General features: G+C 43.4%; 1 protein-coding gene and 1 pseudogene across 1 annotated transcript; one reads left to right on the top strand and one right to left on the bottom strand.

The window, feature by feature from the left end:
• Positions 1-2664: 2664 nt before the first annotated feature.
• On the bottom strand, positions 2665-27956 carry LOC148048130 (cytochrome P450 2C14-like). Its single transcript, XM_087708245.1, is given in 9 exon segments — positions 2665-3146; positions 3274-3415; positions 3687-4061; positions 7649-7843; positions 8563-8723; positions 10047-10138; positions 10140-10188; positions 16741-16903; positions 27668-27956. Coding segments are annotated over 9 exon segments (1551 nt in total). The 5' UTR covers positions 27842-27956; the 3' UTR covers positions 2665-2946.
• LOC148048131 (uncharacterized) lies at positions 19153-19921 on the top strand (annotated as a pseudogene).

Raw genomic sequence — 27956 nt, 5'->3', positions numbered from 1 at the left:
TGATAAAGTGTAACTTGTGTGCAGCTGGCAATAGGCTACCTGTTCTTAGATGGTCGCAATCCATCAGCCTTTTCTTCAAATTGGTGATGATGCTTGACAGACGCTTATCACGAGGAAGGGCAACAAATTGTTGATTTGGAGCTAAATTGATGTTTTTGAAGGCTTGTGTTTTTAGCACTTTCACAAGTTCTGTTTCATATCTGCCCTTTCTCTGTCTAAGCACTTCAATAGCAATGATTGTTCACAATACTAACTTTTTGGCCATGATGATATTTGTCTCTCTCCCCTGTAGGGCATTCAACAGAAGAGAAATCTCATTTAAGATATCGATCATGAGGGCCAAATCCTTCAAAAAATTTAGATTTTCAAAACGGGAAGCCGTGCCTGGGAATCTTTCATTACCCTGAAAAAACTGATGTAGCACACTGGATAAGCACGCCACACAGCTATGGTTGCCCTTAAACTACAGGCAGCCCATCTTGGTCCCAAAACTCTGCCAATCTTCAGAATTTCTATGCCCAATTGTTCGGAGATTTGGAAAAGGTCATGCTGGCTGTTGCAGGATTTGTGGAAGGTGGTGTGTATTTTATCAAGGAAGATCTTGAAGTCGTTGATCTGCTTCACTTGCCTTATTGCATCATCCAGCACAAGTTGCAGGTGGTGGTTCAAACAGTGCCAGATGACGATGTTTGGGAAGTCTTGAGCTATTCTGGCACTGACTCAAGATTTTCTTCCAAGCATAATGTTGGCACCATCGAAGCAGAAAGCGATTAAATTCTTCCATAGATATTCGGTGGTAAACCCAACTTTATGCAAGCTTCCCATCGATGTGAAATATATGGTTTCCGCATCTTGTTTCTATAATTCCAGAAGCTCAACGAAGACGGTTGCTGGGCATTCTAGATCCTCAACTCTAACAAAAACTATCAGCACTGCTTTCATTGAAAGTGTTGATGCTTCATCGATTATTAGGCACACCTTTTGATTATTTAATTACCTCCAACAGACCGATTAGATCCCACAGATTAGGCCTCCTCCGAATTCCATCCACTGGCCAATGCCGATTGGCTACCACCCGGAGGAGGGCCTTCTCTGTGGCTGCTCCGGCCCTCTGGAACGAGCTCCCCGTGGAGATTCGGACCCTCACCACCCTCCAGGCTTTCCGCAAAGCCCTTAAAACCTGGCTGTTCCGACAGGCCTGGGGCTGATCAGTTCCTGTCACTGCTCGAATTGTGTGGCTGTTGATTGTTTTTAAATTGTGGTGTTGTTTGTCCATTGTTCTTTTTTTCCTGCTTGTATTCCCCCCCCTTACTTGGTTTGTGAGCCGCCCTGAGACCCTCTGGGAATAGGGCGGCATAGAAATACAATAAAATCAAATCAAATCAAAATATTTGCAATAATCCTGGAAAACATGGTGGTCTTGATTTGGTTCGCAATGAATTCAACTATTTTCACTGCAGATCACCTTGAATGCAAGCCAACTCCCACATCCACTCCAACTGTATTTAGCAAATTTACCTGCACTTTGATGTCTGAGAATGGATTACATCTTTGCGCCAGATGATAAACAATAGAAAATATTGTGCAAGTACTGGATAAATATTTCTCAGTTGATTTATCCAGGGATTTGGTTAAAGCTTCCTGCTCCCGTTGCTTACTGCGCTCCACACAAATAAGGTGTGCTTTTGATTGAAAATGTTCCCTTAATTTTTTCTGAGTGATGCTTGTTGTGTATCCTTGGTTTTCCCTGATGGCACAACCTGGAAATGTTTCCACTCTCCAGAAACATGAATACCTTTCTCTAACGAGAACATGGGTTTTGCACAGTACTCACAACCCACCTTCTTGTCAGATACTGCCAGTCCATCATACTTGTCCTTGAAGTGTCTGTATTGCAGCAAATTCCAGCAGTCAGGAAGTTGTGGAACTTCAGTGGAGTCGATAGACTTGCTGCTTTCTCCAACCTCAAGTGATGGTAGTGGTCATGCTGGTGGTGCTGGTGGTGCTGGTGCTGGTGGTGCTGGTGCTGGTGGTGCTGGCAGTGCTGGCAGTGCTGGTGCTGGTGCTGGTGACTGTTGTGGATCAGCTGATTCCTCAACTCTTGGTTTTTTGGAGAAGAAAGTGGTCATACTATTGCCTCTTCTTAAGCTTAGTAATATTAACTGCCTGCCAAAGAAATAAAACAATATTGGACTCAATTGTGGTTGTAAGCCGAGGACTATGGGTAACAGAAGGGACCCCTGCTTTCAACCAACAATGTACAGTCTTTTCAGGAAGGATGAGAAACAGGAAAGATATCAACAATCAGAAAAGATAAAGTCTTTCCTCCAAGAAGATAGTTCAAGAATGAATGTCATATTCCCAGAGCAATACAGATTTCCTTTTTCTGAAATGTAGTTCTCAGTTCCAAAAAACAGGAATATATGAATTAGGTTCAGTACTTAGGTCAGTCCAAGTAGCTATTCAGAAGTTAGTGGTTAGAAGCAATGGTAAAGCAAGATCTGGAATTAAAACCAGAAATATTTTGTTGGCTATTTGCAAGGAAGTACAATATATATTTAATTTTACACATGTTAGCAGCTGCTGGAATTGTGTTTGCACAACAGTGGAAAAACAAGATCTTCCTTGTTACTTTCATATATAGATTAGTCCACAACATCAATTTATGATAATACTTCTAACTGAGACCCTTGCATAGTTAAATCTACAGTATAGAGTATATATTGAATGTTTGGTGAATACAGCTTGGGGGGCAAGCTATTAAATATTTCAGAAGTATTATTAATTGTGCCAAAATAATAAAATCATCAGATAAGAGGTCAGAATATCTTTGCTATAAAAATTATTACATTTGTATTCTACACCATTTTTAAGATTGCCTTTAAATGTAATAACCATCCCACATGCTTTTTTTGAGTATCTATTAATGTAGGTACTTTCTCCTAATTATTGACCACAAGTGTGCACGGAACGTTTAACAGCTCGTATAAGGGGATATTGATTATTACTCGAGTCCATAAACAAAGACATTACATCCGTATCTTTGGTGTCCTCAACCAGAGAGAAGGTGAAATTCTGGAGCAGAGCGCTGAAGAACTGGAAGATCTCCATCTTAGCCAGGGCCTCCCCTGGACAGGCCCTCTTCCCTACAATAGCAATGAAGAAAACAGAGGTCATTTAGGAAGTACTTGATGGAACTGTATCTGATAAAAGACTAAGGTGGATCAGGTAAGCATATGAATTTGCAATAAAATCTGTTCCAGAGGCTTGTACCTGCTGAGAATGGCATGAAAGCATCCTTTTTCTTGAACTGACCATTTTCATCCAAAAAATGATTGGGATTGAATTTCTCTGGAGTCTCCCAATGAAGAGGGTCAAAATGTACAGAGGTGAATATCGGCACAATAGCCGTGCACTAGAAGGAGAGGAAGAAACAGATGCCATTAAATGATACTATTTCATATGGAGAAGAAAGTGCCTTTGCTTTCCACTTGCCTAAAATAAAAACAGGCAGTGACTAGCCATCTGCTGAACTTTGAAGAATGAAGAGGGAAGGAATATATATTTCTTTCAGTACATATTTCTCTAAACTGCTCTTTCATTCAAATTACCTCTCTTCTCAAGGATCTAAGTCATTCTTTCCTTTCTTCCCTAGAGAACCTTCTTAAATACTTGTATCACCATACCTTGGGAATAGTGTAACCATGGAACTTTGTGTCACAAGTTGTTGCCCGTGGGAAGATTTCAAGGGTCGCTTTCTGATATCGCTGAAACTCGTGAACAATGGCATTTGTGAAAGGCATTTTCAACTGGTCTTCGATGCTTGGAGTGCGATTTGTACCCACCACCTCATGAATCTCCTGTTGCACTTTAGCTGTGAGTAGAAGAGAGTGAGATGTGATTGGCATACTTTGTCTGGCTGAGCACCTGCAGTCATTTGAATAGAAATATATGTTCCAAAGCACATTGAGGGAAAACGGTTCTAGCCAGGACAATGGCTCCTCCTCCTCATTTCTCAGTAGATACCATTTCAACTTTTCTAGTGCAAGATGAGATTCATATTATTTGAATCTCTCTGTTGGTCCTGTGGAGCTGGCAGCAGAGTTGGACAGTGAGGAGGTATGGGAGGAACATGGGTCAGTCTTGGAGTCTGGGGAAGGCTCAGATGAGGGCTCTTCGTTGGAGGCAGGGAAGGGGGCCAGGACCATCTGGTAGTTATGAGCTGCCTCCAGAGCCTGACATCAGCGAGACAGAAGACCACTGTGAGTCGTATAATCGGTTCAAGCTCTGAGAAGTCCTGTTTGACTCTGTGATACGTTTGGCGTTGCAAAACTAATTTGCAATTAGATCTCTGGCAGTGTTTCAAGGGAGATAAAGGTGGGTGCTTATCAACTTATCCTGAAAGTCTGTGGCAACTCGAGCAGACATCTGTCAGACTCTTTAGACTGTTTTTGAATCATTATGGGTTATGAATGACTATAATTCACAGTCATTTAAATAAAAGAGGGATTTGGGGACTAAGATTGTGATTTATGCTTTCTCAGGAAGCCTAGGTCAGAACACTCTGTGCCTTACTAGATATCTTGAGAGGCAGTAAGCATAAAGCATTTCTTTGTGGGTTTTCTATAGTTTAGAGTCTTCACTGAAAAAGAGGATAAATAGTAGTCAGGAGAAAAGATACAGTTCTTAAATTAATTTCCTAAACTGTTAATATATATGTGTCTGCATATACACATTAATATTTACACCAGCAGCAAACGAGCATTCATTTCTCCATAAACCATGAGGCCCATTTTCAAAAAGCTAGTGGTTCAATCTATAATTAATCAGGCAATTTTGGGTGGTATCATGAATTAAAATTAATTATATTCTGTAACAATATTTATTATTTTTCATCTATGTCATAATTATACATTCCTGTGGAAAAGAATGTTACCATTGTCTGAAGCAGTGTATTGAGTTAAAAGGAATGTTCATTTATATTATTGCAAAAATGATCCTCAAGAAAACCTATACTATACTAATTTCAGTCATTCGTACTATGATTTCATAAAGCAAGTATTAAATTATTGCAATTGTTTGAGTGGTCTATGGTTGTATGGCAGAAGTGGTATTCAGACGGTTCTCTCTGGTTCAGTGCCTATGCGCCGATGGGGCACCTGCACCCACATTTGTAAAGGAAGGTAAGATTTCATACAGCAAGTATTAAATTATTGCAATTGGTTGAGTGGTCTATGGAAGTATGGCAGAAGTGGTATTCAGCCGGTTCTTTCTGGTTCAGGCGAACTGGTTGCGGCAGCTGCAGATGGCTCTGCCCACCCACCCTAACGTATTATGCAAGCATTGCACAAGCAGTGCGTATGCACAGATGGGGCACATGCTCCCACATTTGTGAGCGAAGGTAAGTGAATCCCACTGCTTCTGAATGGGGGGGGAAATTGTTGTTACAGCATTCAATCACTTGACCCAAAGATGCTTTTTCCAGGAGGCAAAACATCGAGCATACATCTGTCAGACTCTTTAGACTGTCTTTCTTTTTCTTTGAAGACATTTTTTTCTCATCCAAGAAGCTTCTTCAGCTCTGACTGAATGGTGGGGAATGGAAGAATTTATTTTCCTTGCAGACAGCTAGTCATTTGCATCCTTTTAGAGAGTCATTGAGCTACGTGGAGCTTGTCTGTGTCCTCAGGGTCACCTAAATCGTGCAAATGGTTCCTGTAGTTTGCATTTTTTTTTCTGGATGAATGGATTTTCAGAAAAAGTGCAGATTACAGGAACCATTTCCACTAATCAGGTGACCCTGTGAACACACAGATAAATCCACAAGTGGCCTCAAAGATTCTCTAAAAGAATGCAAATGACCAGCTGTCTGCAAGGAATATAAATCCTTCCATTCCCCACCATCCAGTCAGAGCTGAAGAACCTTCTTGGATGAGTCTTGAAAGAAAAAACAAGAAAGTCCAGTTGCCTCCTGAAAAAGCACTTTTGGGACAACCGTAACCCAGATGTCTGAGAATCTCCATAGACATTCAATCACTCTGGAAAGAGAAACAGAAGAATAAAGTTTCTACTTGGAATTGAAAGTAGGTAAAGCTTTCAGGTGTGCTTCGACTCCACTGTTTGGAATACTTTTGAAAATACCATTACGGGCTTCCATGAACTCACTGTAACATTATATGTCAGTTTCTATGAAGACCTATGTATACTGACCAGGAACTTGCAAATATACAGTAACAATAAACCTTGGTTCACTGCTAAACTTAAGCAGCTATGTCATCGTTCCAAAGAGGAAGCCTACAGAAAAGGTGATAGAATGCTGTAAATCAGGCCAGAAACATATTAACAAGGGAGATCAGAGAAGCAAAAAGAAGCTACTATGAAAAGCTAAGAAATCGGTTCTCAACAAATGAACCAGCAAACATGTGGAAAACTTAAAAATATCATCGGTTGTGGCAAACCTCCTTCCAAGGCTGAAGAAAATCAACAACTGGCAGATGACTTGAACGTATTTTACTGCAGATTTAAAAGAAAACTACAGTCACCTATCTCCACAACCCCCATCTCAGACACACTAACAACACCCAAACCTCCTACAACTGACCCCATCCCATTCAGTTCACAACCCCTGGTGATCACAGAAAAGGAAGTGCAAGATCTATTTCACAGACAGAAGCCAGGAAAAGCACCAGGCCCAGACAAGATAACTCCCTCTTGCTTAAAAGTCTGTGCTGAACAATTGGCCACCGTCTTCAACCACATCTTCAATAAATCACTAGAGATGTGCCTTGTGCCTTCTTGCTTCAAATTCTCCACTATCATGCCAGTGGCAAAGAAGCCTTCCATCAAGGAACTTAATGACTACAGACCAGTTGCTCTAATATTTGTAGTTATGAAAACCTTTGAAAGTCTAGTAATGTCCCACTTGAAAACCATCACGGATCTACTGTTAGACCCCCTGCAATTTGCACACCGAGCAAACAGATTGACAGATGATGCTGTTAATATGGCTCTGCACTTCATCCTACAACATGTTGAATCTCCAAAGACCTATGCAAGGGTCCTCTTTGTAGACCTCAATACCATCATACCGGACATTCTTCTAACTAAACTAAATCAGCTAGCAGTACCTGAACACACTTGTAAGTGGATCACAAGCTTCCTAACAGATAGGAAGCAGCAGGTGAAGCTAGGCAAAATCACATCAGATACCTGTATACTTAACACAGGAGTCCCCCAGGGCTGTGTGCTCTCTCTTCACTTCTCTTCTCTCTCTGTATCAATGTCTGCATCTGTTAAACTACTGAAGTTTGCAGATGTTACAACAGTGATTGGTCTCATTGGGTATGTTGAACAACTAGCCACCTAGTGATGTGACAGGAACAATCTGGAACGGAACACACTCAAAACTGTAGAAATACTACCACCTCTTATAATACTAGACAACAAAGTATCAACAGTAGAGACCTTCACATTTCTAGGTTCTATCATACTTCAAGACCTAAAATGGATCCCTAACATCAAAAACGTCATAAAAAAGCACTATAAAGAATGTTCTTTCGCGCCAACTCAGGAAACTCAAATTGGACAAAGAGCTGCTGATACAGTTCTACAGAGATGCATAATAGAGATATTTAAACAATTATTTAGATATGACATCTATACCTACCTTCTCCACTCTAAGAAGGAAGCAATCGATATAGTCACACAGATTTTGGGGATCCAATGTCTTTTTGTGCAAATCCACATTCTCACGGATATAATCACAGAGCTTTTCAACGTTAGCAAAAATGCTTTGGTGTGGCCCAGGAATGAATGTCACTGTTTTTGGAAATGTATTGTATACCTGTAACAGAGTTCACATGTAATACTATAGCTTATTAGACCATTATGGTGGAGGATTAATGCCCCAGATATTCAGAGAGTAGCTTTTACTTTGATATTGCTAATTGTCAATTCTCAGATGGCCCCAAAGCCAAGAAAAGAAGAACCACAAGGATTTCAGTATGCTATCTTTAATTCTATTCTCAGATAAACACAATGTCTTGGAGACTATAATAGGAATTAATATTTATAATAGGTTAATTAAAGAGTAGAGTCTTTGAAAGGCTTTCCCTCAGATCTCTCCTCACCTGGGCTGAGTTCCTGGTAAGAGATACTTTGTCAAGGGATTCTCCCACTGCTCCCCTAGCCTCACCCATCTCTTCCACAAATGCTGAAAATGACCAAAGTCCTCCAAGAGGCAAAGACATAAACTGGCTGTGTGCATAAAGATAGGGGAGCTATCTAACAATTCCATGATAAGTAGTAACACATCTGTCCAGAATCTGACATGGCCCAAAGGAGTTATGGGAGAAGGAAATGGTTCCCTCGGAAATAAGCCCAACCAGAAGAGATTTTGCTGAGAATCAATTTATGCTTGGATGTCTAGATTTGCCTTCCTCCGCTTATTAACTCATCAGATCTAATGTTTACATTTCTGACTTGGATATTTATACTCACAAAAAAACCTGCTAATTAAAATAGGGGTTCATGACAAGAAGAGGATCAAGTAGATTAACATACCGATCCTAAGATACTAACAGAGTATCTTAAATGAGTCTCCAGAATCTTCAGGTTCTCTATGAAGGTTTTATCTTTGTAATCAAATCGATTGCCAAAAACAACAGCACATATCACATTAGAAACAGCACTTGCAATAACTCTCCTTGGGTCGAATGGCTGCCCTGAAAAAAAAAGAAAAGAAAGACCACAAATGTTTATGAGTGGGACCAATGAATGTGGATCTTCCCTTTCTCAAATCTCATCTCAAAACTGCAATAAAAAGTGTTTGAGGCCAGAGAAATTGGAATTTTAATTCTTTCCCTCTTTCCTAAGAATGGAATATAAACACAATATTAAAATACTATAACCACTTTAATCAATATGCAACATAGTGTTTCCATCTTCCACTTTGAAAATGACTAAATATATATTCAAGGATTGACCTTGTTACGGCTAGAGTTTCTTCACAAACCTATTGCTGTCTCCTTCAGTCAAGAAGTGTTTTCTCACTCCTTCCTCTGCCGTTTTCTCCTGTATTTCCCACCTTGTCCCTTCCCTTCTTCATATCTTCAAAGGTTTTGCCTCTAACTAAGCTCTCCTGTCTCTCCCTCCTTCCTCCTTCTAAACTCTTTCTTTTCCTCTTTTCTTTTTATGTTTCTTTAAATAATATCATTTATAAGTCATTCCATTATTTCTCCCTCCCCATTTCAGAGGTTTGTCCATTAAACATTATATTCAAAGGCGCCAAAGTCACTAAGGGAATACTATTTATGACTGCTTAATTCAGATCCACAGAGCCTTTCAGTTCTCCACCCTCATGCAAATTCCCCATAAACGCAAATCATTATCCATGGCTTCATTTCTCCCTGTAAATTATCTATCTTGCCCTTTTGTTGGCTGCTGATTTTTCCTGCTGTTTAATATGGCATTATTTTTAAGTGATTTTTTAAAGAAACATTTTGCTACTTTTTCCAGTTGTAACCAAGCACTCTGTTATCTCCATCCTTCTCTCCTGCTAACATATCCAATTTCTTTTTAAATAATCCAATACACCTTTTTCCTATTTATTTTTTATCTCCTTCCAGAAGAGATGTAGCCACAAGAATGGCTTTCAAAGCTGATTCAACTCCCTGAATAAATTCTATTTGTGGCCCTTTAATCGTATCCATGTTGCCTTATGGATCTCTGTCCTTCATGGAGCCTATTCTTATGTCTGTGTTCCTTACCTTCCTTAGTTTCCCTGTCTTTTTTATCCATAAAGTTTTTTGCTGGTTTCTGAATGTGCTTGATGTGTGTTACTGCATCCAGTCTAACATTTCACTAGTTTTCTGCAAAGTTGCAATTTTATAAAGCCATAATTGCTCCATTAAGTGACTTCCTAGGATTCCTCATCTTTTTCTTTATTTTGTGCAATTAAGTGCAGAGGATTTGAGATTTAGTGTAGAATCCAATTTTTTTGCAACTTCATATAATACAACAAATCCTTTCCAGATTCTTTTTTAAACCTTTTGTGGTAGCCATTTCCTCCACCAGACAAAGGGCTTCTTCCTGCACCCTCTCAGACATTCTTTTCTTCCCCATCCCAAAATCTCGCAAGTGTGAACCGCCGCAGCTCCCTCCATTTCTTCTCAATAGCGGTGGTCAGGCCTGAAACCAAGGACACAGGAAACAAATCACAAAGTGATATCAGTTCTCAAATTTTCAAAAGGGGAAAAAGTTATACATTACAATTTTTCCCCACTCCACTTTTACATTAAAAAAGCCTTCGTGCTTGAATTACTAAATAGATCAACTGCAGTTTTCATCTATTTATTCTTGAGTGCTCTCATATTAGGAGAAGAATGAATGAGGTTGTGGAAATCATGTCGCACCTTACTATAAATGTGAAATGGATAGGGATCAGGGGTGGGTTCTTACCGGTTCATACCACTTCAGGCAAACCAGTAGTGGAAATGAGGCCTGGGTCGCTGAACCAATAGGGACTGCAGGCTAGCCATGCCCCCAAACTGGTTTGGACACTTGCTCTGCCTCACCTTCGCCATGTGCATTCACAGAACTGCCTCCTCCTGCCTATACGCAGGTAAGCATTCACAGTAGGCTACCTCCCCCTCCCCACCGGCCAATGTCTCCTGAAGCCATGGTGGGGATGGGGACAGGGCAGCCCAGCAAGTTTCACAGCCATGTGACTATGAAGCTTGCCGGGCTGGGTGGCTCCCTCCGCATCAGGACAAAGCCACCGCCATTGCAGCTCCTGGAGAGCCACTCTCATATTGGCAATCTGGAAGGTAGAGGGAGCAGACCATTACCTCCTAGCTCAGGAGTCACCTAGTGGCAACGCAAGCAGGGCCATTGCAATGGTGGAGTCTGGCGTTCGGGTGTCTGTGGTGTCTCTGTCCACTGGCTCAAGCCAGCAGGCTCAGCTGCAGCTCAGACGAGCTGAGGAACTGTGGGGAGCATCCCATGTGTTGCACCTGCTCCCACAATTTGGTCACACCTCCATGCCATTTACAGGGACCCAGCTTGCCAGGCTGCCCTCATCCCCGCTGCAGCTGTAATGGCCACCTAGCCACACCCACCAAATCAGTAGTGAAATTTTTTGAAACCCACCACTGATAGGGACAGGTCTTTAGGCCAGTCATGGACAGATTTCTGCACTAAGATGCAATTTTAGTAGGCCGACACTGTTTGAAGTCACCGCGGCTCAGCTGGTCGAGAGATGTTACCGGAGCTTCTATCTGCGCTCCATGACTGTTGAGACCAGCTGGGAGCGCCGCAGTTGCTAGAATGGCATTTGAAAACGCCACTGCCCGGCTGCTGGGAGAGGTCCTCTGACTGCTGCAATCATCGAGGCCACCTGGGAATGCCGTTGCCATTTGGGAACGTCGCAGCCCAGCCGGTTGAAGATGCCTGTGGATGCCGGGGCTGTTTGTGAATGACACCGAGGCTGTGTGTGAATGACACGGCTTGCGAGCGCCGCGGCCCAGCTGCCCTAGGGGAGTTTTGACCCTGGGAGGAGCCCAGATTTTTCTGACTTGACCCTGGGAGGGGCCCTGACTTTGCTGGAGCTTTTGATCCTGGGAGGGGCCCTGACTTTGCTGACTTTGCTGGAGCTCCCATATGACTGCCGTGGCCATTGAGGCCGATTGAGAACACTACGGCCTGAGACTGTCCTGGCTCTGCTTTTAGACTCTTTTAGAGGATACTGCGGCTCAGCGGTTGTGGAGGGGCTTTGCTGCCTGCTGGCTAAGGGTTTCTGAGGAAGCCCCGATCCCACTGTGATTGCCGTTAAGCGCTGCGAATACCCAGAGAGGATGCTGTGGAGTTTTTTTGGGTCATCACTCAAGTAGCTAGGCAAATTGAACTAACCATCTTGTGAACTTTGTGGTGCCGCCTGTGGCGAGGGGCGGGTGGGGACTTCCCAACCGTCGGGGCCGAGGATACCTGCTGGAACCTGGAAGAGCAGGCTGAGACCGTCTTGGCTGCCGTGGAAGCGGCTGTCGGTGACGGTTTGGGGGGACCCAACCCCTCCAGGTTGTCTGACGCCTCCTTCTGCTGTTGTGCTGCTGTAGGGTCAGGCTAGGGACAGGGTAGGGCTAGATTAGAATAGAGTGGGGTTAGTTTAAGTTAGGTTAAGTTTAAGGTTAGGGTTAGGGTGGGGGTGGGGTTGCTATCCTGATGGCCTACCGGCGAGCTGCCTCCACCGGGAGTGTCATGGTACAGCTGGGAGTGGGGCTTTCTCCCCCTTTATCGTGGGGTTTCCCTGGCTCCTGGGTGTTCTCTGCTTTCGACAAGGAGGGGCGTTGCTGGCTGCTGTCCCCTGTGGCTGGCCCTACAACTTTCACCATCATTCATCGCCTGCGGCCTACTTGCCTCTCAGACTTTCCTGGCTTCTCTCTGGACTACTGCTGGGTTACCATCATATGCCCCCGCTACTATTTCTTGGACTTCAGACACTTGTATGGGAGGCTTGGATACTACTCCCTCTTTGTCCTCTTCGGACTATATAACTGGCGATTGCGCAGATTTATAATTTTTTATATATTTCTAATTTTTACAATTTTATAATTTTTAAATGTATGGGGAGTGTGTGGTATGATTCTGATTGACTGAATGTTCCCAGTTTTATCATGATATTGCTGTTTTTCTATTTTTAAGTTGTATTGTGGGCATTGATTGATTGATTGTATGTATGGGTATGTTTGGTGGGCCGGGAGTTAAGCTGGGTACCTCCTGCACTGAGTGCTTTGGCAGAAGTGTCAGGGGGACCCAGGCCTGGTTCCGGCTCTTGGATGTGCGTGTCGAAGGGCCTGCCAGTGAATTCGGTGGCTGGGGGAGAGGGTGGAGGGACAAAAGATGCGGAGTGGGCCGGGATATTGGGGTCATATTGGGGAGGGGCAGATATGGTGGGAACTTCAGGGCGAGCCATTACCAGGGAAGGAGGGTTCCCTATGTCAGAGGGATCCCTCCTTCCGGCCCTGTGAGACTACTCACGCCACAAGGCCAGATGGCGTGAGTAGTCAGGACCCTGGTCTCAGGTTGCTGTTGCTAAATGCCAGGTCTGTGGTTCACAAGGCTCCCCTCATCCAGGACCTAATTTTAGACGAGGGGGCAGACCTGGCATGTATTACTGAAACCTGGCTGGGCCGGAGGGAGGAGTCCCCCTCACCGAAATGTGCCCAGAGGGTTTTCAGGTGCTTCATCAACTGCGACCCCACAGAAAAGGGGCGGGGGAGTGGCCATTGTTATCCGACAGTCCTTAGCTCCTCGTAGGATCCCTGCTCCGGAGCTTTTCAGGTGTGAGTCCTTGCTGGTGAAGATGGACCTTGCTGGTCAAGTGGGCTTGTTGTTAACATACCTGCCTCCCAACAGCGTGACAACAGCCCTCCCCTTGCTCCTCGAGTCAGTAGCTGAGCTGGCAGTTGAGTTCCCCAGACTTATGATACTGGGGGACTTCAATCTGCCTTCGCTCGGCGAACACTCTGATGGAGAACAGAAGTTCATGGCTTCCATGACAGCCATGGGCTTGACACAAGTAATCCAGGGTCCGACTCACTCAGCGGGGCACACACTTGACCTCGTATTCTTCTCGGAGCAGTGGAGTTGTGATCTTTGTCTGAGGGGTAGTGAGATCTTGCCCCTGTCATGATCGGACCACTTCCTACTGAGGCTCGACTTTCGGAGACCAATCCCCCGCTGTAGGGAGGAGGAACAGATTAGGTGGTTCCACCCCAGGCATCTTATGGATCCCCAGGGTTTCCAGACGGCGCTTGGCATTATGCCTGATACTCTCGCCCGCAGCCCGGTGGAGACCTTGGTTGCTACTTGGAACTCGGTGGCGTCTGAGGCTCTCCACCGGATTGCGCCTTTACGGCCGATCTGCAGCAGTGGATCCAGGAGGGCCCCTTGGTTTACCGAGGACCACCAGGAGATGGAGACGCCTAGAGCGCTGCTGGAGGTCCAGTAAATCCGAGTCAGACCGAGCACTATTAAAAGCTTGCATCAGAGAATACCTCTCGGCAATACGGACAACCAAGAACAACTATATTGCCGTTCTGTTAGCGTCCGCTGAGTCTCGCCCTACTGCCTTGTTTAGGGTGACCCGCTCCCTCCTAAATGCGAGGATTGCAGATAACCCCTTACAAGGTAGAGCAGAGGAATATGTCCAGTTCCTCGCAGACAAAGTTGCTCGGCTTCGGATGGACCTGGACTCCAATTGCGCAGAGCCAGCCGGGGTACCGGGGGAAGGTCTTGAACGACATCTCTCGACTGATTTTCAACCTGTTCTTCCTGATGAAGTGGACAAGGCCATTGGAGTGGGAGTGCTGCCACGTGTATGCTGGATCCATGCCCCTCCTGGCTGGTCGCAAACAGCAAGGAGGTGACGTGGAGCTGGATCCAGGCGATGGTGAATGCCTCTCTTCGGGAGGGCTTCTTCCCACCGGCATTGATGATAGCGGTGGTGAGACCCCTCCTGAAGAAGCCATTGCTTGATCCAGCCATTTTGAATAACTACCGTCCAGTCTCCAACCTCCCCTTTATTGGGAACGTTGTTGAGAAAGTGGTAGCCTCTCAACTCCGACGGTCCTTGGATGAAGCCGATTATCTGGAGTCCTTTCAGTCTGGATTCAGGCCTGGCTACAGCATGGAAACCGCTTTGGTCACACTGACCGATGATCTCTGGAGAGCTAGTGATGGAGGCCATCCCTCCATCCTAGTGCTTCTCGACCTCTCAGCAGACTTTGATACCATCGACCATGGTATCCTTCTGCGACATTTACGAGAGGTGGGGGTGGGAGGTCGACCCCTAGGCCCCTGAAATATGGGGTTCCTCAGGGTTTGGTCCTATCCCCCCTCCTGTTTAACATCTACATGAAGCCACTGGGTGAGATCATTCGACGGCACAGGATAAAATACCATCAATATGCAGACGATACCCAGCTGTATCTGTCCGCCCCACGCCAACTCAGTGAAGCGGTCGACGTGATGTGCCAGTGCCTGGAGGCTGTCAGGGTCTGGATGGGGGCTAACAAGCTTGTGCTCAATCCAGACAAGACCAAGTGGCTGTTGTGTTTCCCTCCCAAAAATTTGGTTAGCATTCCATCACTCAGGCTGGGGGTGAAATTTTACGCCCCTCAGACAGGGCTCGCAACTTGGGAGTCCTCCTGGACCCACAGCTGACTTTAGAACATCATCTGTCAGCTGTGACCAGGGGGGCATTTGCCCAGGTTCGCCTGGTGCACCAGTTGCGTCCCTACCTGAACCGGGAGGCACTCGCAACAGTCACTCATGCCCTCGTGACCTCAAGACTGGACTACTGCAATGCGCTCTACATGGGGCAGCCCTTGAAGAGCATTCGGAGACTTCAACTCGTCCAGAATGCAGCCGCGCGAGCGATTGTGGGTTCACCTCGGTACACCCACGTTTCACCTATCCTCCGCGAACTGCACTGGCTGCCGATTGGTCTCCGGATACGCTTCAAGGTGCTAGTTGTCACTTATAAAGCCCTTCATGGTATTGGACCTGGGTACTTGAGAGACCGTCTGCTGCCAATTACCTCCCAAAGACCCATTAGATCGCACAGGGTTGGCCTCCTCCGGGTTCCGTCTACCAGCCAATGCCATCTAGCTACGACCCGGGGGAGGGCCTTCTCTGTGGCAGCTCCAGCCCTGTGGAATGAACTCCCCGCAGAGATTCGGACCCTCACCTCTCTCCAGGCCTTCCGAAAAGCCGTTAAAACCTGGCTGTGTCGGCAGGCCTGGGGTTGATGCTTGTCTTGTACTTTTGTGTTCCCTTTCCCCTTTTGATTTGTTCACCGCCCTGAGTCCCTCCAGGAATAGGGCGGCATATAAATAAAACAAATCTCAATCTCAATCTCTCTTTTCAGTAAGTAGAAAAAGTGGGAATTCAGTTATTTTTGTATAGTAGAGGTTTTGTTCACAGAAAATAAGTACCTTCCACTTGCTCTCTTATTTGGTTGCTTCATTATGTACCACAATGTCACTGTAAATTATAAGCAACCACATAGATTTTGTCCATTACAACCTCTCTCCAACCTAGTTCTTGAGGACTTTGATATGCCTATCATTCCTACCTAATTCCATCAACTCTCCTTCCTACCACACTTCCCACAATTACAACTCTCTCTAGAGAGCTAAGCCTTTGGACAATCTTTCTGAAATATGATCATTTGAGTTTAGTCATTTTGTGCTTTGAGTGAAAATTCTGGAGAGATTTGTTCAATGATTTTTTTTCCCTGAGCATCCATAATATTCTCAAGAGTTTTCTCTGGAATCTTCTCCAACATCAAAGCTTAAAAGGCATCAATATTTTCTCTATCCTGCTTCTTCAAAATCCAAATTATTTTGAAGGCACATGAAATTGATATTCAACATTAATTTGGATAACATAAGTCAAAAAGTGTCTTCGTTGGTAAATCACTTTGTATGTCTTCCCAAACGAACAATTTAGAGGTCAAATTATTGTTATTGTTTGTTGTGGTTGTTATTTTGCATGTGAGCAACAATCTGAGCAGACTTGAGAAGCGACCAGTTTTTTCAAGAAACATGACCAAATCTACATCTTTACAAGACATTTCAAGTGAATCTTTCACAACTATCAATATTATTAATGGCATTCAGACAATGTTTACAGAAAATTAAAGAAAAACAGTAACTAATGAGGAAATGAAAAGGGACCAACCTTTCCCTTGGAACAATTGCTTATGAGCAGGCATTTCAGTTCGCCCACCAAATTCTTCTGAATGATCTACCAAAGCATCTTTTACCATGGCATACCCACAAAGAACAACCATCGGTTCTGATCCATTCCAGACAGTAAATATAGGTCCATATTTCTCAGCAAGCTAAAGACAGAAATAGATGAAAATTCAGTTAATTAGGTGACAAACCATTTTTGGTGAAATTATTATAAAGTATTGTAAGAAGTTAAAACCCCTCTATAAAATAATGAAATATTTTAGGAAATATTAAAAGAGCAGAAAAATTCCTTTAAAAAGGAGTCAGAAACTCAGCTTCCACCCACCTTTGTCAATGGGCCATTAAGGCCTGTGCCAGTCTATTCTATATAACAAAGATCTACCCCCTTCAGGCATACCCATCTAGCAACCAGAAACTCACTACAAGGCACCCGGGAAAATTACATCAGCCAGCAATTCAAAGAAGCTTGGTTCTCAGGATAGCCTACAAAGTTAGCTAAGACCGCTTCCACCTCCACCCCTGGAAGTCTGACCACCAATCAGAATGCATTTCTTACACAGGAATAGGAAGCTCTGGGGTGGGACCCAGATAGGCCATGAAACCAGGGCACTCTCAGCATCTCCTCCCTTTTCTGTTCAGGAGCTCAAGCTATATGATCCTGTCCACCATTAAACCATCTTTCCAAGCAGCCTCCATGTTTTCCAGTGTCTTTTCCCCACTTGGAACTGAACCCAGAAGGACATTTCTTCCAACAGTATTTTTGAAATACTTCTTAAATTTGCCAGAACTTCAATAACTGTTAATACCTATAAAATACTTCAATATAATTATGATCCAGTCCATGCTATATATCTCCTACCGGGTAAGTGATACACCACGTTATGTTGGCCTTTGTGGGTATTTGTGGATCAGTGACGTGCAGTGAGGTTTATGGCTGGTTAGGCAGTCTTCTGCCCCAACATCACACTGTCTAAAGCAGTGTTTTTCAACCTTTTTTTTGCAAAGGCACACTTTTTTCATGAAAAAAATCATGTGGCACACCACCATTAGAAAATGTTAAAAAAATTTAACTCTGTGCCTATATTGACTATATATAAAGTAATTCTCTTGAATCCTCCACGATTGTTGCTCTGGCATTGAAGCATGCAAGTCTTAAAGCTGTCAAGTTACAAGACCTTTTCACCCCTAACCCTTTAGAAAAAAAAATCCCAAGGGTCTTCAAACCTGACAGCTTTAAGCCTTGTGGACTTCAACTCCCAGAATTCCTCCTCCAGTCATGTTGGCTCAGGAACTCTGGCATTGAAGCATGCAAGTCTTAAAGCTGTCAAGTTACAAGACCTTTACACACCCTTTAGGGAAAAAAACCCCAGGGGTCTGCAAACCTGACAGCTTTAAGCCTTGTGGATTTCAACTCCCAGAATTCCTCCTCCAGTCATGTTGCAGCAACGTCATCTGCGTGGATCTGCTCTATCTTCGGTTTTTTCACAGGGGGCAGGGCTGCCGCTGAAGATGCCAACGAGCCCCCGCCGTCACTAGAATAGCTGCTGCCGCCTCCTCCTCCTCTTCCAACAGCACCAACATATTTGCTGCCCAGCGCTGCAGCCGAGGTGAAGCCTCCAAAGCTCCCGCAGGCACCCCCACCCATGGCAGCACCTGAGCTGGCCCCCGTGTTATCCCTCCCCCTTCCTCCTTTGCCGTGCTTTTGAGGAGCCATTTGGCCACGGGAGCTAGTAGGAAGGCGGCGGAGGGGGGGGAGCAGGGAAAAGGGCCTCATGGCTTCTGAAAAGCCCGGCAGAGGTGCAGGCGGCGGCAGGGGTAACCCAGAGCAAAGCTGAGGTGCTCCGAGCGGAGGGGGAGGCACCACCGCCGCTGCCATGGGCGGGGGCGCCTGTGGGAGCTTTGGAGGCTTCACCTCGGCTGCAGCGTTGGCGGCAAATCCGGCAGTGCTGTTGGAGGAGGAGGAGGCAGCAGCAGCTATTCCCCTCAGCTTCGGAAGCCTGTGGCAGAAATCACTGCACGCAGTTTGAAACGTCTCTGCGGTGTTTTCTTGCCACGTGCACGGACACAGAGATGTCCCAAGGCAAAAACACCCGGCGGGTGTTTTTCCCACAGCACACCATACACTATGTCACGGCACACTAGTGTGCCACGGCACAGTGGTTGAAAAACACTGGTCTAAAGCACTTTCTTTCTTTTGCCTGCCTGAGTTCTGACAGGTGGGCAAAAGAAAACGCCAGCCTGCCTCTGGCTTTCTTTTGGCCGCTGCTATGTCCGACATAGAGCCAGCAACGGGCTGGCACTTTCTTTCTTTTGCCTAGAAATGGCCTCTGGGCAAAAAAAGAAAGCGGAGTTGTCACTGCTGCTTTCGGTGAGCGGAACACGAGCAGGCGGCACAATGAGCTCCATTCTGGATGTCCGGAACCTCTACCAGAACCTGATCAACCTCTCGCTGAGCGAAGAGCTGGATGCTCCCACCTCTGCCTTCTCCTGTGGCCGCTCGGCCTGCTCCTCTAAGGCGACGCTGCCGGGCGGCAGGGACTCAGCAGTGTGGTCGCTGCGCAGCCCCTGGAGCCCCAAGGGCGAGCAGCCGTGGCCCCTGCTGTGCCTGGACCGCTCGGTCAGCCTGACTGAAGGCAAGGCGGCCCAGCCGCAGCCGCCCCTGCCACCGGGGCTTCCCGCCACTCAAGCCGCCCAGCGCACCTGCCCCATCATCGCACTACAAGGCTGAACTCTGCCACACCTTCAGTGAGAGCTGCCGCTGCAAGTATGGTGCCAACTGCCAGTTCGCACACGGCTCGTCCGAGATGCGCTCTGTCAACTGCCACCTCGAGTACAAGACAGAGCTGTGCCACATGTTCTACTTGCATAGTGAGTGTTCCTACAGCTCCCGCTGCCACTTCCCTGAGGAGACGCCGGTCTTTGGCAGCTTCCCCACACCTCCTGCACCAGAGCTTCCACTTCTCTAGTGCCCGCCACGCCTCCCCATTGCTTGGCCTGCCCGACCTGGCCTCCTTCGCTCGGGCGCCCTGCGTCTAATCCCCGCCCGCCTCCACCGAGCTCCTCTCGCCTTCAAGCACCTCAACCTGGAACTGCTCGCCCTGGTGGCCTCCTTCAGGGACTCGCTGGTGCTGACCCCCACCGGGACCTGCTGCTCCTGTTGCTGAGGAGGAGTTCAACTCTGCTCTTGCCTGCCATCATAAAAATGTAAAAATATAAAAGGAAAAAGGCAAGAGCGAACGAGCTCGTTATATTGGAACGAGCTCCCCGTAGAGATCCGTACTCTCTCCACCGTCCAGGCCTTCCGCATAGCCTTGAAGAACTGGCTCGCCCGTCAGGCCTGGGGATAAGGACTGTTACCCCGCCCGAATGTAGTATGCATGTTGTTTGCTATTTTATTATGTGTTGTAATCTCAATGTCGTACTCCCCCCTCCCTTGGTTTTCTGTGAGCCGCCCTGAGTCCCCTCAGGGAAAAGGGCGGCCTACAAATACAAATAAAACCAAAAAAAAATAAAAGAGCTGCTGAGGTCAGGCTGGGTTAGCTGCTGCCAGAGTCCTCAATTTATTCGTCTCCTTAACTGTTTAAAAAAGCCTCTAAAAACCGCCCTCTACAGGAGGAGCCAAGAGAACCAAGTGCCTCATCTACATAAGGAATTTTTCACCTTTTAACCCTTGCTTAACTCTACTCGAGTGATCATAAAGTCAGGCTAAATGAGGCACGTGGTTCTCCTGCCTCCTACTGTAGAGGGCACTTTTTAGAGGCTTTTTTAAACAGTTAATCACTAAGCAGAGTCATCCACTGTGACTCTGGCAGCAACTACCTCAGCCTTTTTCCTTTTACATTTTTTTTTCTTTTCATGATGACAGTGGTGAGGCTCTGCCTACCCTGCCTACCCTGACTGCAGATCACTGTTGTGGATTATAGAACCTAGCTTGCAGAGAATAGCTTTGAGCTCCTCGAAAGAAAACTCTGCTTTGGTTATACTTCTGACATACTAGCACAAAAGAACCAAAATGCAGAAGTTTTATTTTTATCATTAACAAAAAAAAAGTTATATGTTACAAAGGTAAAACTAAGCTTGAAAAATATTTTGGTGAGAGCTTCTTAAAGTTGGTCAAGTGATTATTTGTTGTGTCAAGGACAGGCCTTGGGACTTCTGGTGAAGATGACCAACTGACAACACACCCACGGAGAGATCATAGGAGCTCCCTGAGAAGGATTTTTTTTCCTAGACTGTCACTTTTTCTTCTAAACAGAAGAAACCAACATTCCTTTAGTTTATATGACTCTCCTGGGTTAGGGAGTGTTCTAGAATCATCGATCTTCCATACAGCAACAGTCTGCAAGTTAGCTTCAGGAGATGAGCTTCAGAACATGGTAAGTTAACAGCTGAAGGGGGAATGCTGAAATCACTTGTCTTTGATTTCTTAATCACTTTTAAGGACTATTAATCTTTATTAAGCTAGAAAAGATTTTATTTAGCCACAGCCTGTTATTCCTTTGAGGATCTGTGCCATTTTGAGGATTTTTTTTCTTATTGTTAAACAAGTAAGAAAGATACTGAGATCGCTACACACTCTGCCAAGGACCATGTCATTGCCCAGGTGCTCAACTGGATGTGGAGGAGGTGGCCAAAGAAGCCAATTAACACAAAGTTCCTTCCCTTCCACATCCCAGCAACATGAGCTCTCCACTCAATGGAGCTGCCTACTCTGGAGGAGTTGTGTGGTGGTACCTCAGAGGCTGCAGCAGCCAGTTTTGGAAGCTCTTGAGCGAGGATGCATATTAACTTTTCAGGGCCTTTCATGGACAGACTTTTATCATGGTTGTGGATGCTTACTCAAAATGGCTTGAGGTGGTACTCATGAAATCTATCATCTCAGACTCAATGATCAAGACCCTTAAAAGGCTGTTTGTGACCCATGGACTACCAGACATCCTCGTTTTGGACAACAGGCCATAGCTCATATCAAGCAAGTTCGAGCTGTCATGGTATTCGTCATGCCCTGATTACACCAGTGGTGGAATCTGGGCGATACAGCCCAGTATGGCTGTACCGCTAGTAGCTGGGAGCAGCAGCCATCAAATTAGTATGGTGGTTCATTTGGCCCACCCTATATATAGTGTTTATAACGTGACCAGGCAAATGAGCACACGTGCACATCATGTGGAGCCTGAGCCTCCTCCGCCGAGCAGCTGGGTGTTGCAGAGTGGTGGCTTGCACATGCATGCGCAGCACATGTGCCAGACTAGGATGCAGGTTTCATGTGCAGCGTACCAGTTGTGACAGGATCCACAACCCACCACTGGATTGCACCATTGCTAACAATGGGCAAGCTGAGCAGATGGTCTGATCAGCAAAGGAAGCACTGGCAAGGATGGGCCCAAGGGACTGGCAAACACAGATAGCTGAGTACCTCCTGGTCCAGCATGTTACACCAAGCTCCACCACCAACAGGAGTCCAGCCAAACTACTAATGGGTCATGGCCCGTGGACCAACTTAAACCGGCTGCACCGAGACTACTCCTCCAAGGTCCCTGCAGACTCGATCAGCCAGGTCTAGTCATTGTCACTGGGTGACCTTGTCTACGCCCACAACCACGCTGGGAGCTTTTGCTGGATTCCTGCCTGGGTAGTGGACGTTACTGGGTTGCATTCCTACAAGGTAGCACTCAAAGATGGAAGGTTGTGGTGCTGCTACATCAACCGTGTGACCATCTCGGAACCTCTGTCTGCAACCAGCCAGAACAGAGACAACCCCAGCTAAAGACATTCCATCTCAGCCACCACAAAGAACAACAAAGAACTGTGGTGAGTCACAGATACGTACATCACCCGGAACTCAACAGACAAGTTTGGGACTTTTTCTTCATTGATATTAACAAGATTGAAAAATTCTAGATAAAAAGAGTTTATAACTACTTGATTGACATTCTAGAGAAGAAGAAAAGTTATACTATGAAGATAAACTGGAGGGAGTGATTTAAATTTAATGAGTCTTTTGGAATCAGGATGGATTTTTATCTGTTTGATATTTGTAACTGAAGGAAAGTGTTAATATAACACTTTGAAAATGTATTTTTTTTATATAATGCTTAAGTTATTCCTCAAGATTGCAAAACATTACTGAAAGTGTACTGGAGAGTATTTATGTTAAGGAGCATTTAAATAAAAAAGATGTATTATCTTAAAGAAAAGTTTTGAGTCTATAAATGCATGTATACCAAAAGAAAAAAAAATTCTACGAGGTTAACTTGGAGGGACTGATTTAAATTTAATGAGTTAATTGGAATTAGTTGGATGTTTATTGGTTTGATCTATGTAATTGAAGGAAAGCTCTAATGCAGCTTGTGCTGTGTTTATAAAATGAGTTTGGACATTGTTTTTTCTTCTATGTATAATTTTGAGTAATATTTAAAGCTTGTGAAATATTACTGAAAACAAATTTGAAAGTATGTATGTTAAGAGGAAATTTTTTAAAAGATGTATTAGAACTTACTGATTTTAGAAATGTTTTTACAGAAAAATTTAATGTTTTGAAATGAATGGGGAAAGTGCTTTTTTCCTTTTAAGGTTAAATAATTTGAAAGGATATAATGAATTTTGTTAAAATAAATGGTGACAATTTACAAAAATTATTAAGTGGAAACAGAAATATTACTACACAGAATAACAGAGTTGGGAGAGATCTTGGAGGTTCTCTAGTCCAACTCCCTGCTCAGTCAGGAAATCCTATACCACGGGGTCTGCGGATCAGATGTGTCATGCGCTGGCAATGCCTACCACTGTTTTAGCAAAGGGGGAAAAGTTGCAATACATCACATGATGACAATGTATTCTCACGAGTTTGACACCCTGGTTTCCTGCCTGAGCCCTACATTACTTCAGACAAATGATTGTTCAATCTCTTCTTAAAATTTTCCAGTGTTGGAGCATTCACAACTTTGGAGGTAAGTTTTTCACTGATTAATTGTTTAACTTCTAGCTGTCAGAAAATTTCTCCTTAGTTCTTGGTTGCTACTCTCCTTGATTAGTTTCCATCCATTGCTTCTTGTCCTGCCTTCAGGTGCATTAGAGAATAGCTTGACTCCCTCTTCTTTGTGGCAGCCCCTGAGGTATTGGAACACTACTATCGTGTCACCCCAGTCCTTTTCATTAAATTAGACATACCCAATCCCAGTAACCATTCTTTATATGTTTTAGCCTACAGTCCCCTGATCATCTTTGTTGATCTTCTCTGCACTCTGCACTGCTTCAACAGTAAGGAAGAAAAAGCAGAGATGTTTAAATTGATTGCTTTGTTCAAAGAAGATAATATATTTAATTTTTTTTCATTTAGAAATAACTTCTTGATTTTATCCCTGTGATGAAAAAAATGAAAGTTTGATTTTCGTTTTGCTGATTAAGTAGATTGTTGTTATAGAAATAAGTAGTGTGTTCTAATGTGCAAAAAGAATCAGTTAAAGCGGCTGTAATGTTGTTCTCTTCTACAGTGCTAAAACAATGTCAGAAGTCATTGCTTTTTTTTCTTTTCCCCCTTTAACTTTCATTTTCTTTTTCCTTCCTCTAGTTGCCCATTATTTTTATTTTGTATTGTATATTTTGATAAACTAATAAAAATTTGAAACAGAAAAGAAATAGGCCCAGGTTGAACTGACTTTTCAAAATGTAAGAATTATCTTTCTGTAATGCTCAAAAGTCTGCCATTGATATATTTGATTCATACATTAATTAGGACAGCGATTAGGAGCTTTCCTGAAGCCTTCAGAGGACTAAAAACTACCCTGCTTGTAGGATCATTCCCGAACTTCCGGTTTGCCCATAGAACTGTTTTTTGCGCTCTGGGTGCGGGGCGGGGGGAGGCTCTTTTCACCCTCCCCAACCACCTATAAAGCCTCTGGAGCCTGGGGTGGGCGAAAAATGGCTTTTAAAAAAGCTGAAGTCAGCTGACACGGCAACACCATCGGTGCCCTGTTAAATGGCTCTGCATGGCACCTGTGGCACTCATGCCATAAGTTCACCATTCTAGCATTAGGAGCTGCGGTGGCACATTGGTTAGAATGCAGTACTGCAGGCTATTTCTGCTGACTGCTGGCTGACTGCAATTTGGCAATCGAATCTCACCAGGCTCAAGGTTGACTCAGCCTTCCATCCTTCTGAGGTAGTAAAATGGGGACCCAAATTGTGGGGGCAATGTGCTGACTCTGTAAACCACTAGAGAGGGCTGTAAAGCATAGTGAAACAGTATATAATTATAAGTGCTATTGCTATAAATAAAGAAAGCACAGTCCATGACAAAATGGACTCAGAAGAAAAGGAAAGAAGTGGAAAATCTAAGCGTGAATGTAAAAGTATTGCAAATATAAAAATTAACATATTTCATGAAAAATAACAACATATAATGTACATCAATTTCCCAAGAGACTGAATGGAATGTGGATATAAGGAAAGAATATATAGGAGTGCTTCAGACAATGTACAAGGAATCATATTGCAAAGGGCCACTGACATAGAAGTATACTAATGGACTATTTTATTTTTTATTTTTAAATTTTTATTAACAAACATGTAAAATACACACACACAAAACCTAGATTTACACCACATTTACACAATACAATATGAACAGGAGCTTCCTGTTCGTTGTAATAACAATTATCAATCGATACCACTCACCTTATATTATTTCTCCTTCTATTGTATTTCATATGGATTTCACCATTCTTAACCCTCTTATTTTACTGATACTATTATTTTTTGAGTTTTGTTATATTCCTTCATTGATTCTTGTTTCTTTCCTACATCCACCTATACCATTTATCCCTTATCTAGTAGAATTCTGATTCTTCTTTTCCCTGGATTTCTTTAGTTAGTTTGTCCATTTCAGCACAATCCATAACCTTTCTTATTATTTCATCTTCACTTGGAATTAATTTGTTTTTCCATTTCTGGGCAAAGGCGATCATTGCTGCCGTAATTTTATGTAGTATTAAATACTGGATTTCTTTTTTGTATTTTGCAGACATTATTCCTAATAAAAATACTTCAGGTTTCAATTCTATTTTAACCCCGTTATTGCCTCCAGCCAATTTTTGATCCTTTTCCAAAAGAATTAGCCTCCTCACAGGTCCACCATAAATGGTAATATATTCAGTGTATTGATTCACATTTCCAACATTTTGGGGAGGTATTTGTTAAGATTTTAGCTAACCTTGTTGGTGCCAGGTGCCATCTGTAAAACATTTTGTACTGGTTTTCCTTGTATGCAACTGATAGTGTCATTTTTAAGTTTGTTCCCCCAAATTTTTCCCATTTGTCTAATTCAATATTATAGCCAAAGTTCTGCGCCCATTTTATCATTTGTTCTTTCATTATTTCCTCTTCCATTTTATACTTCAGGAGGAATTTATATATTCTCCCTATCATCTTTCTATCTGAGCTTTGAATAATTTTATCCAATTTGTGTGGTTCTGTTTCGATGTCATATAATTTAGTGTCTTTATTGTATTTAGTTTTGATTTGGAGGTAAGTTAGCCAGTCAACTTTCATGTTCTGATCTGCCAATTCTTCAATTGTTTTTAAATGTCCCTGTCTATCAATTAAGACTCTGAATCTTAGCATTTTGTTCAAATCTATAAAATTTGGGTGAGTCATCCTTTTTGTTTGTGATAACCAATTTGGGATTTTCACATAGTGGATTATTTTGATTTTGAGCCATTTTTGCAATAACACTCTTCTGATTAAATGATTGTGAAAGTATTTCTGCATTTCATTTTTGTCATCCCATAGGAATGTATGTCAGCCTGTTTGCAAATCATGGCCTTCTAAGGTCAAAATTCTTTTATTCTTTAGCTCTACCCAATCCTTCACCAATGTTATTGTTACTGCTGATGTGTATAAATCCCAATTTGGTAATGCTAAGCCGCCCCTCTCCTTCCTGTCTTGCATTGACTTTAGTTTAATCCTCGCTTTTCGTCCCTGCCAAATGAACCTAGCGGTTATTTTAATTTTTGAAAGAATTTTTTTGAAAGAATTTTTAATAGGTGCGGCTTGAATCAGGAATAAAAAAGATTCTTGGCAAAATATTCATTTTAATTGTCGCTATACATCCCATGAGTGATAACTGAATATTTTTCAAATTTTCTAAATCTTTCTTTATTTGTATCACCAATTTATTATAATTATTGTCTTTAATTGTGGAATATTTTGCCGACACCCAGATCCCCAAGTATTTCACTTTCTTCTTTTGTTTTGTCTTCATTGATCTTTAGTCCTGCCACTTCGCCATATTCTTCTAATTTTTGAATTAATTTCAGGCTGGATATTTTATTTTATTTTTACAAAAAAAGGTTACAGATGGGAAAAAATGTGCATGGAAAAGAATAATTGATTCATTTGAAGGATGGAAGCAGGAACAAAATGAAGAAAACTATCTCTGGTAACCTAAATTGGCTTCAAGTAACTGGATTTCCATAATATTATAGGAAAAACTTTGTGTTTCTGTTATGTCTTTGACGGCATCTAGTTATCATCTGGATTTTTTTCAGCCCAGATGAACTTTATTGGGACAGAGGTTGTATCTGCATTTCAACAATCTGGAATCAAATGGAATTTTCAGTGAATTTGATGCTACCGGTAATCCAAATGATACAATTTTGAGGCTCATAGATTTATTTTTTCTAAAGTTTTTCTTGTTACTATATATTTTAATGAACTTTGAAACCTCCATTGCTGGTTTATCAGATTGCTACATGGTGACTTTATATTACAATTCCCTTTGAAGAAATGAGCCACAAATAAAATTGTTCTTTATAAAATAAATCAAACTAATACAATTAAAAAAGCTATAAGTATTTTTCAAAGGTAATCATCAGAAACTTTGAAGAAGTACAAGAGTTAACTAGCCTTACCTTTTGAGAATGTTTATGCAAAGGTAGTACATCTCGCTGAAAGAGATTCCCCAGAATAGGCCATGGAGCAGGTCCAGGGGGCAGCTGCCCTTTTCTCTTGTACATTTGGAAATATGAGACAAGAGTGAAAAGTATACAGAGAAGAAGTAGAACTCCTGTCCATGTCAGCTCCATCCTCTTCTGAGTTATTTTCCTCTTTAAAACTCCCAGAAACGGTTTCAATGAGACAATATTGAAAGAAGAAGGCAACTGGAGCCCCAATCACATTTAAATAACATATTTTCCATGG

The sequence above is a fragment of the Thamnophis sirtalis genome, unplaced genomic scaffold, assembly GCF_051295495.1.
Source record: "Thamnophis sirtalis isolate CommonGarterSnake01/CBP01778 unplaced genomic scaffold, rThaSir2_p1.2 scaffold_3, whole genome shotgun sequence".
NCBI classification, from domain to species: Eukaryota; Metazoa; Chordata; class Lepidosauria; order Squamata; family Natricidae; genus Thamnophis; species Thamnophis sirtalis.
This window is presented reverse-complemented; position numbering and strand designations above follow the sequence as displayed.